The 20026-nt window shown below is 41.2% G+C and overlaps 1 protein-coding gene across 2 annotated transcripts in view; it reads left to right on the forward strand.

Moving 5' to 3' along the window:
* The first annotated feature begins 12301 nt into the window (after positions 1-12301).
* The window catches only part of OTULIN (OTU deubiquitinase with linear linkage specificity), a 36686-nt gene continuing 28961 nt past the window's right edge, over positions 12302-20026 (forward strand). For both annotated transcript variants that reach the window (XR_010727153.1, XM_066243908.1), the window contains exon 1: positions 12302-12630. Coding sequence is in view for 1 of the 2 variants with exons in the window: in XM_066243908.1 (XP_066100005.1) it covers positions 12455-12630 (176 nt within the window). In the remaining variant the exon portion in view is untranslated. The remainder of the gene's footprint in view (positions 12631-20026) is intronic.

Consider the following 20026-nt stretch of genomic DNA (forward strand, 5'->3'; position numbering starts at 1 on the left):
TTTCTGTAAGGTTTGGATCACCTGACATAGTGAAAAAATGGCTAGGCTTGGCACCAGGAATGTCTGAGGCATTCAGGTCTTGACTCAGTAGGATGGTATACACAAAGTTATTTTATGAACTGTACTCTATTAAGATAAATTATTAGATATAGCAATTACTTCACACCACTATTCCAGCCATCGACACACCTCCCTTTAATCTTCACAATGTATCTATAAGATAAGCATAACCATCTAGATTTTATTTTTATTTTATTTTATTTTATTCAATATTTATTCATTTTTAGAGAGGAGAGAGAGAGGGAGGGAGAGAGACAGAGAGAAAGAAGGGGGAGGAGCTGGAAGCATCAACTCCCATATGTGCCTTGACCAGGCAAGCCCAGGGTTTTGAACCGGCAACCTCAGCATTTCCAGGTCAACACTTTATCCACTGCGCCACTACAGGTCAGGCACCATCTAGATTTTATATCTGAAGAAACTGAGGCTCAGAATGGTTAAATGACTTGCCCAAGGTTTACTATGCTACATTGCCATTATGATAATAGTATAAGAAATTAATATTACAACATTCAACAAAAAATTATTAATTATCACTGGTACCATCCATTGGGTTAGGAACAAAGTATATAAGGATTTATGAGTGTTATGAACTGAATATTTACGTCCAACTAAAATTCATATGTTGAAGTCCATAATGTCATGGTATGTGGAGATAGGGTCTTTATGGAAGTAATTAAGTTAAATGAGGTCATTGGTAGGGCCCTGATCCAGTACCATTAGTGTTCCGACAAGAAAGGAAGAGACTGAGGCCTGCAGGCCGGAAAGAGAGCTGTCTCTAGAACCTGACCACGCTGCCGCTCTGACCTGAGACTTTCAGCTTCCAGAACTGTGAGAAAATATTTCTCGGTTTAAGCACCCCCCCCCCACCATCCCAGCTATGGTGTTTTTAGTTGTTTTTTCTTTTTAATTTTTAATTTTATTTATTTATTTATTTTAAAGAGATGAGAAAGAGAGAGAAGGAGAGAGGAGCAGGAAGCATCAACTTCCATATGTGCCTTGACCGGGCAAGCCCAGGGATCCGAACCAGCGACCTAAGCATTCCAGGTCGACACTCTATCCACTGCATCACCACAAGTCAGGCCCAGCTATGGTGTTTTGTTATGGCAGCCCAGCCTGAGCCAAGAAAATGAATATCTAGTTCTCTCAAGGTGCTTCCAGCTTGGTTAGGGAAATCAACAGAAAAATTACAACTCAATTTGCTAAGATAGATGTACAAACACCTCATATTTCTAAATGACTGCTTTAGAAAGAATCCTGACAGTGGGTGAGATGGTGGTAACTGGCTACCATCAGGTGCCAGTCAACAGCTCTAACCCCAGATACGTTTCAGACAGATGACGTACGTACCTCACCACTGATAAACAGGGACTTTCTCACACAATCCATGTGCCTTACCTGAGTGGCAGATGGAGTGAAGTTGCAAAGCCAGTGACTGAATGTGGCCTGGAGTTCTGGTTCATGGTCGGAACTTCTGGTCCTTAGCTGCCACATCTGTAAAACAAAGGAATTGTGACTAGTTGTCATGTAAGGCAGTGATCTGACTATTTTTGCTCACTTCTCCCGTAAAACAGTTTTGAAAAACTGTGAAACTGCCTCCACATTTGAAAGTTGACGTATGAAATTTTCCATTAGAAATTTGGTTTTGAAGGATGTAATTTCCATTTGGTTATAAATATTGACATTTTAAAATAAAATCATTACATGACTTAAGTTTTCACTGGAATCTAAAAAAAGAATTATTAGAACATCACTATCATTCATTAAAAAGATTTTAATTTTACGTAATTTCTTTTTCTCATTGAAATCTTATTTCCACTTCATTCTTCACTTCTAGAATATTATTTAATGCAGATACTTTTTATATTTGAAAGCCTTTTACTCAAAATAACTTGAGAGTTTATTATTATAATTATAAATATTTTTAGTAAAATTCAAAACAATATACTATAAATATAAATTATTACATATACTTAGTAAAATTTTACTGCATACAACCCTTTCAAAATCTATTGGTGAATGTTATTTATTGTTACAAAAAGATAGGATTTGATTTAAATTCTATTCCTAACTTTGGGTTTTACAGATACAGTATAAGCCAAGAATCGCTGTTCTCATAGGTTGATGAAAATGGAGTTTTGTTATAACAAAATTCAATTCTTTCAACTTTTGAATTGTATACCAAAAGTATCATAATAACCTCTCATTAAGTATTATTTTAAATCATCAATGAACCACTTATGGTTCTCCTTTAAATTTTTTGAAAGCAAAGAATTAGAATCCACCTGAACTACAGAAGAACTATCCGCTCAGGAGTCAGTCACTTTCTCGGTTCTGGGAAGTACCAGGACAACCATCTCACTTACAAACACTCATTTGAAGACACAGTGCTAAGTAAGGCAGACAGCCTTGCATGAGTTTGTCACCTGGATGACATTAGATGCCACTAATATTTCTCACCAATATTTTTTTTGTTGTTTAAAATTAAATTTTTTTTTATTGATTTCAGAGAGGGGACAGGAGAGAGAGACAGACAAAAACATCAATCTGTTCCTGCCTGTGCCCTGACTAGGGGTCGAACTGCAACCTTTTGTGAATCAGGTTGATGCTCTAACCAACTGAGGTATCCTGCCAGGGCTTTTGATGTTGTTGTTTAAATATTTTATCTTTATTTTCATTGATTTGAGAGAGAGAGAGGAAGGGAAGGGAAGAGAGAGAGAGAGAGAACCAACACTCTGCTTTGCTCTTTCTCAGGCCGCCCTGCCAGAGCAGTGCTTTTTTCTGAGTGAGGTTATCATCATTCTTATGACCCAACTCCACAATATATCTGAATTAACATACTGGCAAAATTCTCAACTTAAACACAAACTTTTCCTGTTTTAGGAGAAGAAAAGGAAAGCTATGAAGCTTAAATGAAAGTTTTGGGGGGCCTTACATTGGAGGCTTTTCTGAAAGCAAGATTTAAATCGTCTCTTCGTTTTGATGCTCTAAAACGTATAATGTAATATAAGCCACATAGCTAATTATATATTTTATAGTCTTATATTTTTAAAAGCTAAAAAACACCAATTATCATTTCAACATTCAATCAACATAAAAAATTAAAAATGAGATAGTTTATATTCTTTTTCGGTACTAAGTCCTTGAATGCTGTACTGTTTGTGATTTATACAAACAGTAAATCTTAATTCTGCCCGGCTACATTTCAGGTCCTCTGTATTGGAGAACACAGCCCTCGAGGCACACACTGTACTGTATAATAACATTTGGAATGGATGAGAGGTCAGACTTAAGTTTTGGGGGAATAAGATTATGGTGAGCATGAAGGCAGTGGGCAGAAGGGACAACAGGCCCGTCCATGCCCTTTTACAGCTGCAAAAGGCATCTTCTCCCCTAGGGCCTCTGTTGCACAGCTGTGCAAAGTGGCCCTAGTGAACCCTAAGAGACAGAGTCACCTCGTCGTGAAGACCATTATTTTAAGATGGATTCTGGCTGCCAGTCTTTGGCAGTGATGTGATTATATTAAAATGGTATATCTTTGTCCTCTGAAGAAGCCCTCATCAATTATCCTTCTAAAATTCTGGACCAAGTAAAAAGAAAAATTCTTGAGACAAAAGACCAGCAGAAGATCCGAAAAGCCCTTGCTAATCTGTCAGCAATAACTTGATGTAATTTTTAGGTACCTTATCTCCACCTTATCACAGGGAGAGAGTTTGTAGTAATACTAGAGTGATGCTTTTCTGACTATAATGGAGATAACATGGGTGTTTATGAAAATTATCAATCTAACATTGAAATACTTGAGGTGAAGGTTTCCTATATTATGGCACAGACTTGACAAAAAATCTTTCTTATTTTTATTTTCCTAGGAAACTTCTTTGATTTGTCCCTCTATCTCTAAGTTTCAGTGTGCAGTATGATAGGCTTCCTTTCCAAAATAACCCAGATACTTGCCCTAAAAGGTAAGTGTATAAAAGTGCTTTGTGATACCATCGTAGTCTGCCTGGGCTCCCACAACAAAATATCATAAACCTGGTGGCTATAAGAGAATACATTTCTTTCTCACAGTTCTGGGGCTGGGAAGTACAAGATCAAGGTGCCAGCTGATTTGGATTCCTGCGAGAGCTCACTTCCTGGCTTGCAGATGCTTGCCATTTGTATCCTAACATGGTGAAAAGTGAGTTCTGATGTCTTTTCCTATTCTTACAAGGACACTAGCCCTATCAGATTAGGGCCCTGTTCTTTAACCTCATTTAATCTTTATCACCTCTTCAGAGGCCCTATCTCCAGATATCTTAGTTCAGGTGACTATTAAAAAGTACCATACACTGGGTGGCTTAAAACAACAGAAATTTATGTCTTATGGTCTGGAGGCTAGAAGTCATTGGTTAGGGTGCCAGTATGGTTGAGTTCTGGTGAGGTTCTCTTCTGGTTTGCAGACTGCTGATTTCTTGTATCTCACCTGGTGGAAAGTGGACATAGAAAGCAAATTTTCGGCCTGACCTGTGGTGGCGCAGTGGATAAAGTGTCAACCTGGAAACGCTGAGGTTGCCGGTTCAAAACCCTGGGCTTGCCTGGTCAAGGCACATATGGGAGTTGATGCTTCCTGCTCCTCCCCCCTTCTCTCTCTCTCTCTCTCTCTCTCTCTCTCTCTCTCTCCCCCCTCTCTATAATGAATAAATAAAAATCTAAAAAAAAATTGTTTAAAAAAAAAAAAAGAAAGCAAATTTTCTCCTCTTGTAAGGGCACTACTAATCTCACTCATGGGGGGCTTGACCCTCTTCACCTCATTTGATCTTAATTACCTCCCAAAGGCCCCACCTCCTAATACCATCCCATTAGGGAGTAGGATTTCAATATACAAATTTGGGGATGGGGAACAAACATTCAGTCCATAACAATGAATATAGTTGCATTGGGGGTTAGGACTTCAACACATGAATTTGGGAGGGGACACAATTCAGTCCAGAGCAGATACTGAGGTATTTAAAAGTATGGAATTCCATTTCAGATGCTCTCCAAAGAAATTAAGATTATTATCTACCTAAATAACTTCCTTAGGATGAAATTCTGTTTAGCTGGAGGCCAATGACTGGTTTAATATTTTCCTGAATTCCAAGTCTTTGTATAACATCATTCTCTGTTACCTCCTTGTATATGAAATAGTTTCATTTTCATGATAAAATAAATTTCATTATGACCCATATTTCTCCCAAGAAAAACTCTTGGGGACAGTTTTGGGGGTTTCCAGGCAAACTAATATTACTGCGAAACATTTTCTCTAGTGAATTATTTCTCCTGATTTTTCTCTATAAAGTTATTTCTTCTAGTCTCAGAATTGCAAAAATACAGTAGGTAACACCCATCCTATTTTTAAAATAATGAGCATTACACAATTAAGAAGAAAAGAGGGTCTTTCAAATAACTATATGGGTATTTCTAGAGTAGATAATTTCTATGTGAAACTAGCAATACTTCCTTCCAAGCTTGAGTGCAGTGCATGAACCTGTGAAACTAGAATAAGTTAAAAAGTACCTTTCCTGTGAATACCTTAAAATTGGTGTACAGAATACACTTGAAATCTATTTTTTTATTGCTGTGACCGTGGGAAATTCCATAAAGTGAAAATCTAGGGTGTTTTGACTTTGCTGTAAAATATATTTATGGTAATGAAAATGGAGATATGCATCCAACCTGTACTAAGTTCCTTATAGAGAATTAAAAAATCAGTCAAACAAAAACAAACACTCGAATGGCTCAGCAGTGATCTTCATGAACAGTTATTGCGAGGAACGGCTACTGAGTTCAAAGAGGAACTCACTTATGCATTATCTTCTAGGCAAGGCCCCTGAAATAGCTGTATTAATTTGAGATGATTCAAAATATGTTACGAAGTCTAAGGACTTAAAAATTATAATATCACTATGTAACTATTAATTATCTAATTTAGGAATGTTTGATTCTAAGAAGCTGGAAACTAAATGAAACTGTCTCTAGCAATGTTATTATATAGGCTTTTACTTATGCTCATAGATTTTTTGTTATTTATTCACCTTGATATAATGGGCTAACTGTTGTAATTATATTACAGTTCATGAGCTTCTCATAATTTCCTCTGGGAAACTCTAATTTAGTTTTTGACTTACTTAGTTTAATATACTTGCTCTCTAATAATTTATTTCTGTAATGGTAATAAACCATTTTAGCATATCCCATTATACATATATATATTAAAATGCACACATGTACTTGTGTACTCATATATTATGTATGCTATAAAACATATACACAATAAAAATTTCTTAAAAATGAAAAATGAACATTTAAATTTAAAATTTTCCATTGAAGTTCAAAATAAGAATATGACTAGATAATGATCATTTTGGAAAGTTTTGGTTTAACACTGTAACATAGCCATTTGAGTTTTCTATTTTTCCTAACAGGCTTTATTGTTTTAATTACAGCTATTGCTAGACTTATGACCACAATTGGTTCCGACAGACTGGTTGTAACACAATTTAGTCATAAATTAAGTAGGCTATATGTAGAGTACTGTGAAATGATGTTATAAAAATCTTTAAGTCATATTTTATCATAATTTTCTTTCATTATTGTTATATATCATAATTTTCTTTGTTCGTTTTATGCCATTTGTATCATCTCTACACCATTTTCTTATTTTTACATTCATCAGGTTTAAGTAAAACACTGCATTACTAGTACAACTGGTTTAATATTTGCAAAGACAATTTCCTCTCAGTAGACATCTTGGGAGGGGTTTGATGAAAAATATCCAAGACAAAAACACAAATTGCTGTACCGAGTCTGGGATAACAATTGAAATGGTGTCCACGGAGATGGTAGTGCTGCCGGAAGCTGGTCCGCACTGCTGTACACCCAGCTGGGCAACGCTTGCGCTGCCAGATGCGGAGCAGTTGTGGCTAGCGATTGTGGTCATAAAGTCGAACGGTCGTAAGTTGCATAGGTCGTAAGTCGATCAATATTTGTAGTTTTAGATATACAAAAAAATGGAGGAATAGTGGAGTTCCCATATACCCTGCTCCCAGCTTCCCATTATTAACATCTTACATTAACATGGTGCATTTATAACCCTTAACAGCCTATACGGAGACATTAGTATTAACTAAAGTCAATGGTTTATTCAAACTTTCTTTGATTCACCTAATGACTTTTTCTGTTCCAGGATACCATTCAAGATATTACATTACATTTAGTTATGTCTTCTTTGACGCCTCTTTCTTTTTTGTATCTCTATTCTTTTTTTTTTTGCGCCTCTGGACTGTGGTAATTTCTCAGGCTTTTTTTGTTTTTCATGACTGACAGTCTTGAAGCGTGCTAGTCAAGTATTTTGTAGGATGCTTCTTTAAAGGAATGTGTAATTCCCTTAGAAATCTGATGTTTTCCTTATAATTATACCGGGTTTATAGTTTATGGGAAGATGACAAAAGTGAGGTGTCATTTTTATCAGATCACATCAAGGTTACAATCTATTAACATGATCTTTCACTGAGTTCAGGTCATGTGGTAAGTTGGTGGCTCACAGATAAGCGTTCAGTCTCTATGAAAGTCCAGTAGCAAGCCAAAAGCTGTTTCTCAAAAGTAGAGTAGTTATCCACAAAGAATGGCAGGGCTTTGGTCCGAACTCCTAAAGGCTTGCATTGTGATTCACTAATATTTTCTTGCCAAAGACTACAAATAGTGCTCTATGCACCACTGCCACTTCAAGCACCATTAAATTTGCTGGATCATATGATCCAAGTGGCAGAGCAGTCTGAACCTGTTGTAGCTTTCTCATCTCTCACTAGTTTCTCTTGTTAAGTAGTAGGAGGTGGCCAGATGGGCCAAGAGACCTTACCCTTTTCCTTGATATACCCCGCACCACTGGACCCCTAGAAATTTCAGAGTTAGAAGGCCCTTGAATTTTAGGGAATTTATTTTCCATCCACTGGTACACAAATATCTTACCAATGTGTTTACAAGTAATTGTTACTTCCTGTCTACCAGGACATATCAGTATATCATCATCATTGTAACAGACCAGTGTGATATTCCATGATTCCATGGAAGGGGAAAAGGAAAGAGATGGAGATCCCTGCATACTAAACCATGATGTAGGGCTGAGGAGTTGCTATATCCTGTTTGGACAGTGAGTACATATTGCTGGGCTTGTCAGTTGAATTAAACTCCTTGTGGCAGTCTTTTTTAACAAGTATAGAGGAAAAAGCATTTGCCAGATAAATAGCTGTATAACAGGTTCTAGGAAATGTTTTGATTTGCTCAAGCAATGAAACCACATCTGGAAAAGTAGTACAACTGGAATCACCACAGAATCAGATTTATGAAAACTCGTTGTTTTCCAAGATCCAGCTGTGTTCTATACTTGCCAAACAGGTGAGCTGCAAAGAGGAGTGGGGGATATCACTACCTCTGCAACTTTAAAGTCTGACAGCGGTGCTAATCTTTGCAGTTCCTCCAAGACTGTGGTATTGCTTTTGGTTTACATTTTTATAGGGAGAAAGAGTTCTAGTGGCTTCCATTCAGCCTCTCCTACTGTAACAGCCTTCACTTTACAGGTCAGGGAACCAATATGGAGATTCTGCTAGTTGCTGAGCATGTCTATTTTAGTCACGCATTCTGGAACGGGGTAATAAACCACAGGAAGTGTTCAGAGACCCACTAGGCCTAAATGTGGGATGAACCTGCACTAAAACTTCATTGATCTCTTGACCTCCCTAAGCTCCTACTCTGATAAACACAATGTTTTGGGTTTACATGAATCAGTGTTAGATGACCTTGTCTACTGACCCCCCCCCCAGTGTAATTATTTCATTTCCCCAAATGCACAGTTGCCCTGGTAGATGGCCATAGGACCCTTTGGGGAAGGCTGAGGAAAAGATTCACAATACAGGGGTACCTTGAAATATGAACAGACCAACATACAAATTTTTTTAAGATACGAACTGCAACTCAGTCCGTATTTTTGTTTGAGATCCAAGCAAAATTCCAAGATATGAGTCGTGATTTGGGAAGCTGCCACTAGTTAGCGCATTGGCACATGGGTCCAGTATCAGCAGTTTGATATACGAGTTGACTTATGAGCTTGGTTATAGAACGAATTAAATTCATATCTCAAGGAACCACTGTACACATTTTTGGCAATATAGCAGGGTACTTCCTCAGGAGGACCTGCCTCCCCTTCATTCAATGAGTTCTGGGCATGTAAACTGGCTGAAGTTTGGGAACTGCATGTTAGACATTTCTGATGACTGCTTTAGTTAAGCTGTCCATTACAGTAACCACACCCACCTAGTTTTTGGCAATTAAGTGCCACCCTTGGTTCCTGCCACCCTGAGATTCCATAAACCCCCTGCTTTTAGGAATCCCAGTTTGATGGTACTAGTTTCCACTTTAAGAAATATCTGACTACAGAGAACAGCAATTGCATATTTTTTTCGATGATGTTGGGACTCCTCTCACAAATTTATTTCTCACAGTCATGGTGAAGACTAATGTCCTCTGGACCCTCCTGGGGTGGGTGAGCAGGTCTAACATGAAAAATCCTCACTGATGTTCCAATCTCCCTTTGACTTTGGATAGATTCCTCCAGTATCCAAGGCAGTTCTGGCACTTCATTTAGAGTCGACGTGGATGGAAGTCACATGATAAAAGTTTTTGCTTGGGTCCTTCACACAGTGGGTCAGTGGGTCCCCAAAGCCATTTTGTTAACTTGTCACTTTCTATCATGCATGATAGAAAATGACAACTAATCAAACAAACTGTTAAGCTTTTCTATTTTTTTTTTTTTTGTATTTTTCTGAAGTTGGAAACGGGGAGGCAGTCAGACTCCCTCATGTGCCTGACCGGGATCCATCTGGCATGCTCACCAGGGGGCGATGCTCTGCCCATCTGGGGCATTGCTCTGTTGCAACCAGAGCCATTCTAGCGCCTGAGGAAGAGGCCACAGAGCCATTCTCAGCGCCAGCCAACTTTGCTCCAATGGAGCCTTTGCTGCGGGAGGGGAAGAGAGACACAGAGAGGAAGGAGAGGGGGAGGGGTGGAGAAGCAGATGGGTGCTTCTCCTGTGTGCCCTGTCCGGGAATTGAACCCGGGACTCCTACACGCCAGACCGATGCTCTACCACTGAGCCAACCGGCCAGGGCCAGCTTTTCTAATCCTTTGGGAGAAAATGTATCTAGAATATCTTATTGGGCCCATATCAATAAATTCAGCCTGATATCATTTTATAATCCTTCATCTTGATCCCTGTGTTAGTTTCTTAGGGATGCTAGAGCAAAGTACTACAAACTGAGCGGCTTTAATCAACAGAAATTTATTCTCTTGCAGTTCTGGAGGCTAGATATATGAAATCATGCTGTTAGCAGTTCTATGCATCTTCTAAAGGCTCTTTGTAATAGTTTCCTTGCCTTTTCTTAGCTCCTACTAGCTGTTAGCATTTCTTGGCTGGTAACTACATCACTCCAATGTTTCCATCTTCATGTCTTTATTCTGTCTGCATCTAGACATCGCTGCATGAGGATACCAGTCATTAGATTTAGGGTCCAGTCTAAGCCAGCATTACCTCATCTTAACTGGTTAAATCTGCAAAAACCCTATTTCCAAATAAGGTCACTTAGGGTTCCAGGTCGACATGAATTTTGGGGGATACTATTCAACTCAATATAATCCCACACCTTTAATATCCATAGGAAATATAATTCATATATTCCTTTTCTGCTGATTTTTGAGCCTGTGTTTATTACGATTTCAAATAAAAGGGAAAACCTCCAGTTCTTTTTCTTAAAATGCAAAAATTCTTTCCATAGTTTATCCTTTTGTTGCCCACTACCATTTAGCCTCCCAGTCTTGCCTGCTGCCAATTTTTCCTCTAACTGTGGACAAAGTGATCTTTCAAAATACTACCCTTCCCGTCTTTCAACGAATATCAAGCACAAGCTCGCTATTCAGCCTGAGGTGGCCTTTCATTATCTGGTCTCCAGCATTTTACTTCCAGTTTCATCTTTTTTTTTTTTTTTTTTTGTATTTTTCTGAAGCTGGAAACTGGGAGGCAGTCAGACAGATTCGCGCATGCGCTCGACCGGGATCCACCCTGCACACCCATCAGGGGGCGATGCTCTGCCCATCTGGGGCCTCAGTCTGTTGGGACCAGAGCCATTCTAGCGCCTGAGGCAAAGGCCATGGAGCCATCCCCAGCAACCGGGCCATCTTTGCTCCAATGGAGCCTGGGCTGCGGGAGGGGAAGAGAGAGACAGAGAGGAAGGAGAAGGGGAGGGGTGGAGAAGCAGATGGGCGCTTCTCCTGTGTGCCCTGGCCAGGAATCGAACCCGGGATTTCCGCACCGCACGCCAGGCCGACGCTCTACCACTGAGCAAACCGGCCAGGGCCCAGTTTCATCTTTCAATAAAATTCCGAGCAGTTGCAGCTTTCTGAGTTGCCATGCCATTCCCTCCTTCTGTGCCCTGGTTCTGTTGTTTGCCTGATCTTGTCCCTTGCAACCACAACTGCTGCTCATCTTTAGAGGCTACTCCTGTTTCCTTCCCACAGATGAAACATTTCACCTTCTATTCTTTGAAGTATGTTAATATTTTTCCTTTGCTCTTGCTCCTCTTAAATCATATTTCCTATGTGAAAGAATACAGTCCAAGAGCACACACTGCTGCGTTTGCTCGACTGTCCAGTAGAAGAGGTTCGTTCGCCCTTCCCGCCCTCACGGAGGGGAGGGACTGTAACTCCCTCGAAAGCCAAAGCCCTCCGGGTCCGGGGCGGATCGTGACGAACCGGCACTCATGGAAAGCCAGGCAAGCCGCTCATCACTCAGTCTTTAGAGTTGAGGAAAACCCGGTCCCGGCAAAGCGACAGTCGGAAGCCCAGTGACATTGGAAGGTGCCCCAAAACGTTAGCGCCCTTCACACACCGGTTTCCTTTCTCCTCCTAACGGAGGGCGTGTTCCGCTGACCCGCTGCGCACCCTGTCCTTTCCCACTTCTTACGCCCGAGATTGTCCACGACACTGAGGACAAGGAGGGCGCAGCACAAACTCCCGGGCAAAAGAATGGCTCGAGATGGCGGAGCATGCGCAGTGGTTACGCCGCGTCTGACGTCTCCACGCCCGCAGCTCAGTGCGCGCAGGCGCAGGTGCATGCGTAGGCTCCGCGTCCCTAGACTTCCGACCCTTGCGGGCCGCGCCCCCTGGTGAGGGTCAGAGGCCGCAGGGCGGGCGGTGGTGACGCACGCGGAAGTTCCCTGTGCAGCCTTCCAAACCAGCGGGCAGCAGAGCGGCGGCGGCAACGGCTGGGCATCCCAACAGGAGGGGCCCCGGGTCGCTCGGAGGCGCTGACCTCTGCGGCGCCGGCGGCCCCATGAATCGGGGGACCATGCCCCAGCCTGGAGCGTGGCCGGCCGCAAGCTGTGCCGAGAAGCTGGCGCGGGAGGCGGGGGCCGCATCTCCGGGCCGCACCAGAGCCGCGGCGCGGGAGGGCTGGAAGGCGGTGGCCGGCGGGCAGCCGCGGGCCGCGGTGCGGTGCCCGGCGGAGCAGTGAGTCGCGGGGCGCGCAGAGCTGGGAGGGGGCCCCGGGCTCGGTCCTCTCAGGAAAGCTGGGCGTGGGGTGGGCTGGGGAATAGCGGGCGAGGGCCCTTCGGATCCTCGATTCTGAGTAGGTAGACCGGGACAGGGAGGGGTGTGGGTGTAAAGACGCTTGTATCCAGTGTCCGGGTACAGATGTTTCTCCCGAGGCTCCCTCTCACAGTTACGGTCACCTAGTGCCTCCTCCGCCCTTTTGGGATAGATTGAGCTATAGCTCTAAAGTTAAAGAAAGCTCCGATAACTTGGGAAACAAACCCAAAAAGGGAGTTATAGTATAACTAACTCCCAGTGGATTTTTCCTTGAACCTGGTAGGAAAATTGAGCCACGCGACAAGAGTTGTAGGAAGGCAAGTCGCCGGTTGATGAGCGTCCCACCTGTTGGGTAGACTTTGGACGGAGTCCGACCCAATTCTGTTTTGCTTGTTAACGGCTTATCCCCACTCCCCCTTTATTTTTAAGCGCGGAAGGTAGTGCGGGTTAGATCAGTTCCTTACAGAGCTGTGAAGAAGGCGGCGTAAGTCGGAAGCGTTCATAGTTTCTGCACGGCGATGGGGGTGGAAGCAGAAGAGAAGCTTGAAGGCTGAAACTTTCTCTACACTTTTCAAGTTCTAAGCCTTTCTCATTCCAAAATTGAGGCAAGCACTCATAACCAGTTTGACAGATAACTTAATTGGCTGGAAAGTGGAATTGGAAGGTGTATTAAATGTGCTGTTTTTTGGTTTTGCCTCTTCTAAAAAGAGATCCATTGCATGCCTGTGATGCAGATAGTGTATTATAATAACTCTTCTTTTTGTACTCCTTGACCATGGGCTATCATATTTTTATTTATTGAGCACCCAAGCCCTTTGGGATGTAATCATCCACACTTAATGGTCACTGGGAAGTACTGTATAGATTTAGAGTAGGAGGTCTCAAACTCTTGCCCCCAGGACTGAGGCAGGTAACTTGAGTGAAACTGGCCAGATGTTCCTGGAGAGGTGGGCCCATTTCTGTTGGGAATAAGGTCTGCTAAATCTCAGTTTATAGTGTCTAGTTTTTGTGTATTAAACAAAAAAGAAAAGGCCTTTTGGCTCTGTTGATAAAGCTTCGCACTGACCTCATAGGTTTGATTACTGGTCAGGGCATGTAGTCAAGCAATCAGTGAGTGCACAACTAAATGGAACAACCAAGTGGAACAATGTAATCCCTCTCTCCCTTCTTCTCTCTTGCAAATCAATGGAAAAATGTTTAAAAAATCTAGATATCCTGACTTTTATATGAAATATCCTGCTTTTTAAATAGTAGCATTTTATTTTATACTTTAATTGAAACCACCAAGCAGGCCCATGTGTGAGCTGATGTGACCTGTGGCTGCAGTTTTGCTCCCTGAATTGGAGACCTGCCTCAGACTGCAGCCTGTAAAGTAGCCGGGACGTCTTCTGCCCTGTGCCCTTTCCCTTCCACAGCCCGTGCAAGTCTCTAACTGCTACTACTTTACTTCTGTCCCCACCCAGTGGTCCAGGCCTTCAGATGCTGCTTGTCAGCATCTGCCTGAGCAGTTTCGTGCCCTTTGGGTGATGCAGAAACTGTAAAGTCATATTATGTTCCCGAAAGTGTGCATAGTTATTTGGCAACTTCTCCGACTGGATGTGGTTCCGAGTCTGAGCACCTGGGTAAATGGGTCACGGTGTGGAAGGAGCACTCCTTCCTGGTGAAAGGGTTTTGTGGCCTCTTCTATCTCCTATTAGTAGGTTTATGGGCTTAGAGTCAAAAGGAATCTAAAAAAGCCAGCCTGGTTTTGTCATTTTACACATTAGGAAACTGAGTTACACACTAATAGGTACAGCTTGCCCAGAGACACAGGGAGTTGGTTTCAGGGTCAAGTTCCCTGGTGGCTGGCTGGAAACCTCCTACCTCTTGCTGGCTCCTCACTCAGCAGAGCAGGCAGAGGGACATGATTCATGACAGCAAGCTTCAGGTCTTTGTTTCCTGACATAGATGTTTCAGTTTGCAGTTTTTTAGAGTTTATTTTCTTTTTCTTTCTGCTTTTGTTGTCTTTGCTGATCTTACTGTCCGTGAACTCTCATAAGAGAATAAGAGGAAGCAAGGGAAAGGAGATAAAGAGGACTCAGGTGTCAACAACTTCTGAACATCACAGCTTACATTTTCTGCTTTCTTGCCTGTTCTCTTTGCTCTAATATTTTTTAAGGGCTAGAGAAACTATTATGTCACATAAATTTTTTATTCTATGGTTTGCAATATAATGTGTGCACATTAGTTCTTACATGATGAAATATGCAGCCTAATAGTTGGGTATAGATTTAAATAAATAGTGTAATGCCTTACTTACAACCTAAAATACTTTTAAAACTGCATTTTTCTATCATTGGAGCTAAGTCTTTTCTTCTAACCCAAACAATTGGGTTTGCCCTGCGTAAGAATTGAATAAAATATTTGTCTTTTTTTTTTTTTTTTGACAGAGACAGTCAGAGAGGAAGACAGATAGGGACAGACAGGAAGGGAGGGAGATGAAAAGCATCAGTTCTTCGATGTGGCTCCTTAGTTGTTCATTGATTGATTTCTCATATGTACCTTGAGGGGGCTGCAGCAGACTGAGTGACCCCTTAAAATATGAAATATCATAAAACCAGATATTTTGAGATACCTTGCAGTCATTTTTAATGTATTCAGTAGACAATAATTATGAATACAAACTATAGCCCAACTTTGCAGCCATTAATCATTTGCAATGTAACTTCTTGAAGGGTGCAGTGTTGGGTATGGGAAGCGATTGGTCATTTCCTGAGCAGTACTGATTCCTTTAGAGGAGCGATTTTCAGCTGGAGTGCTGTGATACACTGGTGTTTCACAAGAGGCACACTGGTATGGCGCAAGAATTTTTAAAACATGCAATACCTGATTATTTAGTCAGGCATTGATCTCTTTTCTCTTAGATTGTCAAATTTAAAAAAAAACGACAGTAGTCAACACAACAATAGCTGTCTTGTGTGACTGAATCAAAGTTACACCTATTTTTTTTTGTCAGATTGGCAAAAAGTGCCTTTTTTGGTGTGCTGCAGAGTCTCAGTAATTAGTTCATGTGTGCCACGAGATGAAAATGATTGAAAATTGCTGCTTTAGACTAAGCTCATTACATTTCACAAGGGAGAGAAATAGTGGGGAAGAATGACATAAAAACTACTTGGGTACTTTATAAATCTTACTCCATTCCTCTCCTTCTTCATCCCTTTTCTTTCCTTAGCTCACTTGAGAGCTGTGGTTGCCTGGCACCCCCCCTCAAAGCCCTGAGGATGGCTCACAAGATGACTTAGGGTCCCCATTTAAAGATGTCTTAGGTTAGACCGGATTCAGTTGACTTCTTTTGAAGCTTCCTCATTGCTTTTATCAGCAGGTTTCTTATGCTTTATGCCCTGTTCACTCACTCCTACATTTGAAACTTATGGTATGTCCACTTCTTACTGTTAGTTAAGCTAGTCCATGCTATAGTTCTTGAGGACCCAAGATGGTCCTGGGACATGGTTGGTGGCCAGGCCAGAAATACTACTTAAGGAGTTGAGAAATGAGACTACTCCATGGCTCCCCTGTCTGACTGACTGTGGGACAGGGTGGCTGTGGGTGGGTGAGGGAAGTAATGTCTGTGACCTCTGAAATTGAGGGCAAAATTTTATGTGTATTTATGGTTTCGTAGGCTGAAGTTCTGATGAAAGCTGTGGAGTCTCAAAAGTTCTGTGAACAACAACAAATTGTTAAACCAGTGTTCTTGGGCGTTACTAAATATGCTGTTGTGCTGATGTATTCCCCCTCCCCCTCACACCTCAGGAGCTCCTAGTAGGGGCTCTGTTTGATGGGGTAACAGCTACTCTCTCCTGCCTCTTCCCCTTCCCTCCATGAAGAGCCTGCTTCAGGGTTGAGAGTTTGGATGTCTCTGAGACTCAAACCTCATTGGTAAGCATTCTGGGTTGTCCCTAAATACCTCTGGTAGTCACGTAGAGTAGCATGAGCCAGCTATGGAAAGTCCAGTTGCAGAAGGGAGGTGGAATTTTGGCTTGGGTGCTGGTACTTTCCTGCATTTGATGTGTTGTTCACCCATCTCTACAGCCGGTAAGCGGTGGGGAAAGGTTAGGTTGAGTGGTCTTTGCTTTTCCTGTGTGGGAAGGAGCATTGGTGTCACAGTGGTTGACACCGTCTCATCAACACTGCCTGGGCCATTTGTCTCCTAGGACAGGCCTAGTTCAGTATGAACTGCGGTGTTCAAGTCGAGAGAGCTGAACAAAGTCTTACTCAATTTAGGTTTTTTAGAAAAGTAAGGGGAAGTTGATATAAATGTTTGTGATGGTGAATGATTAAAATGCTATCTTGTTAGCTTTTCATATATGTCAGCATTGACTCTTCTCATATTACATCTTATATCAGAAGTTGAAAAATTGGCTTCATAGAAATGTTTTCTGCTTCACTGAGTTCTGTGTTTTTAGCTTCTAGCTTTTGTTCTTAGGCATAGGGTAATTTTGTTTATTTGTAGTAAGCATTTTTAAATTAAGTTTTCAAAAATTTGTTGTTATGCAGGTCTTTGAACAGTGCAAGAGGAAGGTTATAATTTAGAACAGGGGTCCCCAAACTACGGCCCGCGGGCCACATGCGGCCCCTTGAGGCCATTTATCCGGCCCCCGCCACACTTCCGGAAGGGGCACCTCTTTCATTGGTGGTCAGTGAGAGGAGCATAGTTCCCATTGAAATACTGGTCAGTTTGTTGATTTAAATTTACTTGTTCTTTATTTTAAATATTGTATTTGTTCCCGTTTTGTTTTTTTACTTTAAAATAAGATATGTGCAGTGTGCATAGGGATTTGTTCATAGTTTTTTTTATAGTCTGGCCCTCCAACGGTCTGAAGGACAGTGAACTGGCCCCCTGTGTAAAAAGTTTGGGGACCCCTGATTTAGAATGTAATGCTGTATACCTTACGCAGTGGTGTATATTGCCTTAATGTGTTACCTCTACTGTATTACCTCTACCTGAAGAGAAAATGGAAGCTTGAATATACACATTTTAAAATAACATTATGGTGCTAAACTAAAAATTTTCTAAGGAGAAATTGCTAACATCTTGATTTAAAAAAGTTTTTTTAAGAGTGACAGAGAGGTGGACAGATAGGGAGAGAGATGAGAAGCATCAGTTTTTGTTGTGTCACCGTAGTTGTTCATTGATTGCATTCTCATATGTGCCTTGACAGAGTGGGGGGGGGGCTACAGCAGAGCGAGTGACCCCTTGCTCAAGCCAGTGACCTTGAGCTCAAGCGACCTTGGGCTTCAATCCAGCGACTTTTGGACTCAAGCCAATGACCATGGGGTCATGTCTATGATCCCATGCTCAAGCTAGTAGCCGTGCTCAAGCCAGTGACCTTGGAGTTTCAAACCTGGGTCCTCTGCGTCCCAGTCTGATGCTCCATCTACTGCACCACTGCCTGATCAGGCTTGGTTTTAAAATTTAACTCAGCTGTGTAATGGAGTATGACTCACATGCAATGGTTCCCAAGAAATCAAGTACATTTATCATTTTGTCTAATTTTTTTTTGCTACTTTTCTGGATATCTGTATATTTTCTAGAGGGAATCTTTGCTGTGGTGATCATTTATATCTATGGCTTCACTGGCCTCTCTTGTGCCAAATGGTGAACATTCTCCACCTCCACCCAACTTGGTACTTTTAAAACATTGCCTAATTTCTGAAACTGTAGTGGTTTATCTTACCATTTAATATCCCTTTCCAATTATTGTTTCATTCTTTTTCTTTCCCATAACAAAAATTCAAACCTCTAGCTATTTCAGATTGACAGTTGTAAATTTAATTTTGTTTGTTATTTTCAGTTTTACTATTTTGATATTTAGAAAAGTTAAAGCAAAAGTTTATTGAGTGAAGTATTTTCTTAAATAAAATTAGTTTTTCTTGCTCTCACACATCTCTGTCTCATTCCAGTTGGTTGTCCTTATGTTGGATGAATATCTCATTTTGGCTGTTAAATATCTTCTTTCCTGACCATATTGATTGAGCTTTATTGCTTAAACTTAAAACTTACCTCCTCTCTAAGGAAATACAGCATTATAATTTTTTAAGGTGGCCTTTAAGGCCATATTACAATTTCCTTGGTGGCCTTGGAAAACTAGCAAATGTCCTTGGTGGCCATGGAAGTTAGCAAACATTTGTGCCCAAGATCTGAATGAAATCTAGTTGTGGCTAAAGTAATTTAAATATATTCCGAGTTCCATTCATCAGTTTCTGCTTTGCTTCTTTTGTATATCGTGAAACACTGCTTTTTTATTGCCAATAATTTCGCTTTCTGTTTCTGTCTTCTCTTTGATTTCTTTCCGTTCCTCTCTTGTTGACCTTTGTGGGAATTTGTATTTGTGGTTGTACTGAGAAAAGTTTGTTTAGAGAACCCCATCTGGGCACCTGGTATTGCTATTGCACTTGAGTTATTTTGTAGATTGAAAAGGAAGAGGACAAAGTAAAGTCAAATGTGCATGCAGCGTAGTCACAGAATTTGCTTGAGATAGAATGTTTAATGACAACTAGATTTCTAGTCTATTAGGAATAAAACTGGAAGAGGAACCATGTAGATCAGTGGCTTTCAACTAGTGTACTGTGAAAGTTCTTAAAACATACAATACCTGACTGTTTAGTCAGGGGCACTGATCTCTTTTTCCTGAGATTGTCAAATAAAAAATGACAACAGCCAGCACAATAGTTGTCTGATGGGCATGAATCAAATCATACTATTTTTTTTTGTCAAATCAGCAAAAAATACATTTTTCTGGTGTGCCGCAGAATTTTAGTAATTAGTTTATGTGAGCCATGAGATGAAAAAGGGTGAGAAGCGCTGGTGTAGCTAGATCATAGAGATCATGTCCAGTCTTCTCATTTTGAAAGTGAGAAAACTGAGGCCATGGTTAGGGAAGTGGTTGCCCAAAGACATGCTTCCAATAATATTTTGAAAGTAATTCACTTGAATGCCTATTTTATGGGATCAGAATTTTCTCTTATTTGATAATGCTAGGAAGGTGGCCGAAAGATACTAAATTAGCAAAAGTAGAATTAACACAGTCACTTTTAATTTTAGGTGTTTGATGTATAGGCTCTGCGAATCTGGAATCTGGTTTCTGTTTGATTTGAACCCTGGCACAGGCTCCGTGGGTGATATCACACCTTCTACTTGAAATCTGATGGGAGCCAGATTACATGGAAAGTACCTTTTCCCTGATAAGACTCCTCCACCCTAGAACATTAAAGAAATAGTCTCTCTCTCTCTCTCTCTCTCTCTCTCTCTCTCACACACACACACACACACACACACACA

Source organism: Saccopteryx bilineata, chromosome 1 (genome assembly GCF_036850765.1).
Source record: "Saccopteryx bilineata isolate mSacBil1 chromosome 1, mSacBil1_pri_phased_curated, whole genome shotgun sequence".
Taxonomy (NCBI): Eukaryota; Metazoa; Chordata; class Mammalia; order Chiroptera; family Emballonuridae; genus Saccopteryx; species Saccopteryx bilineata.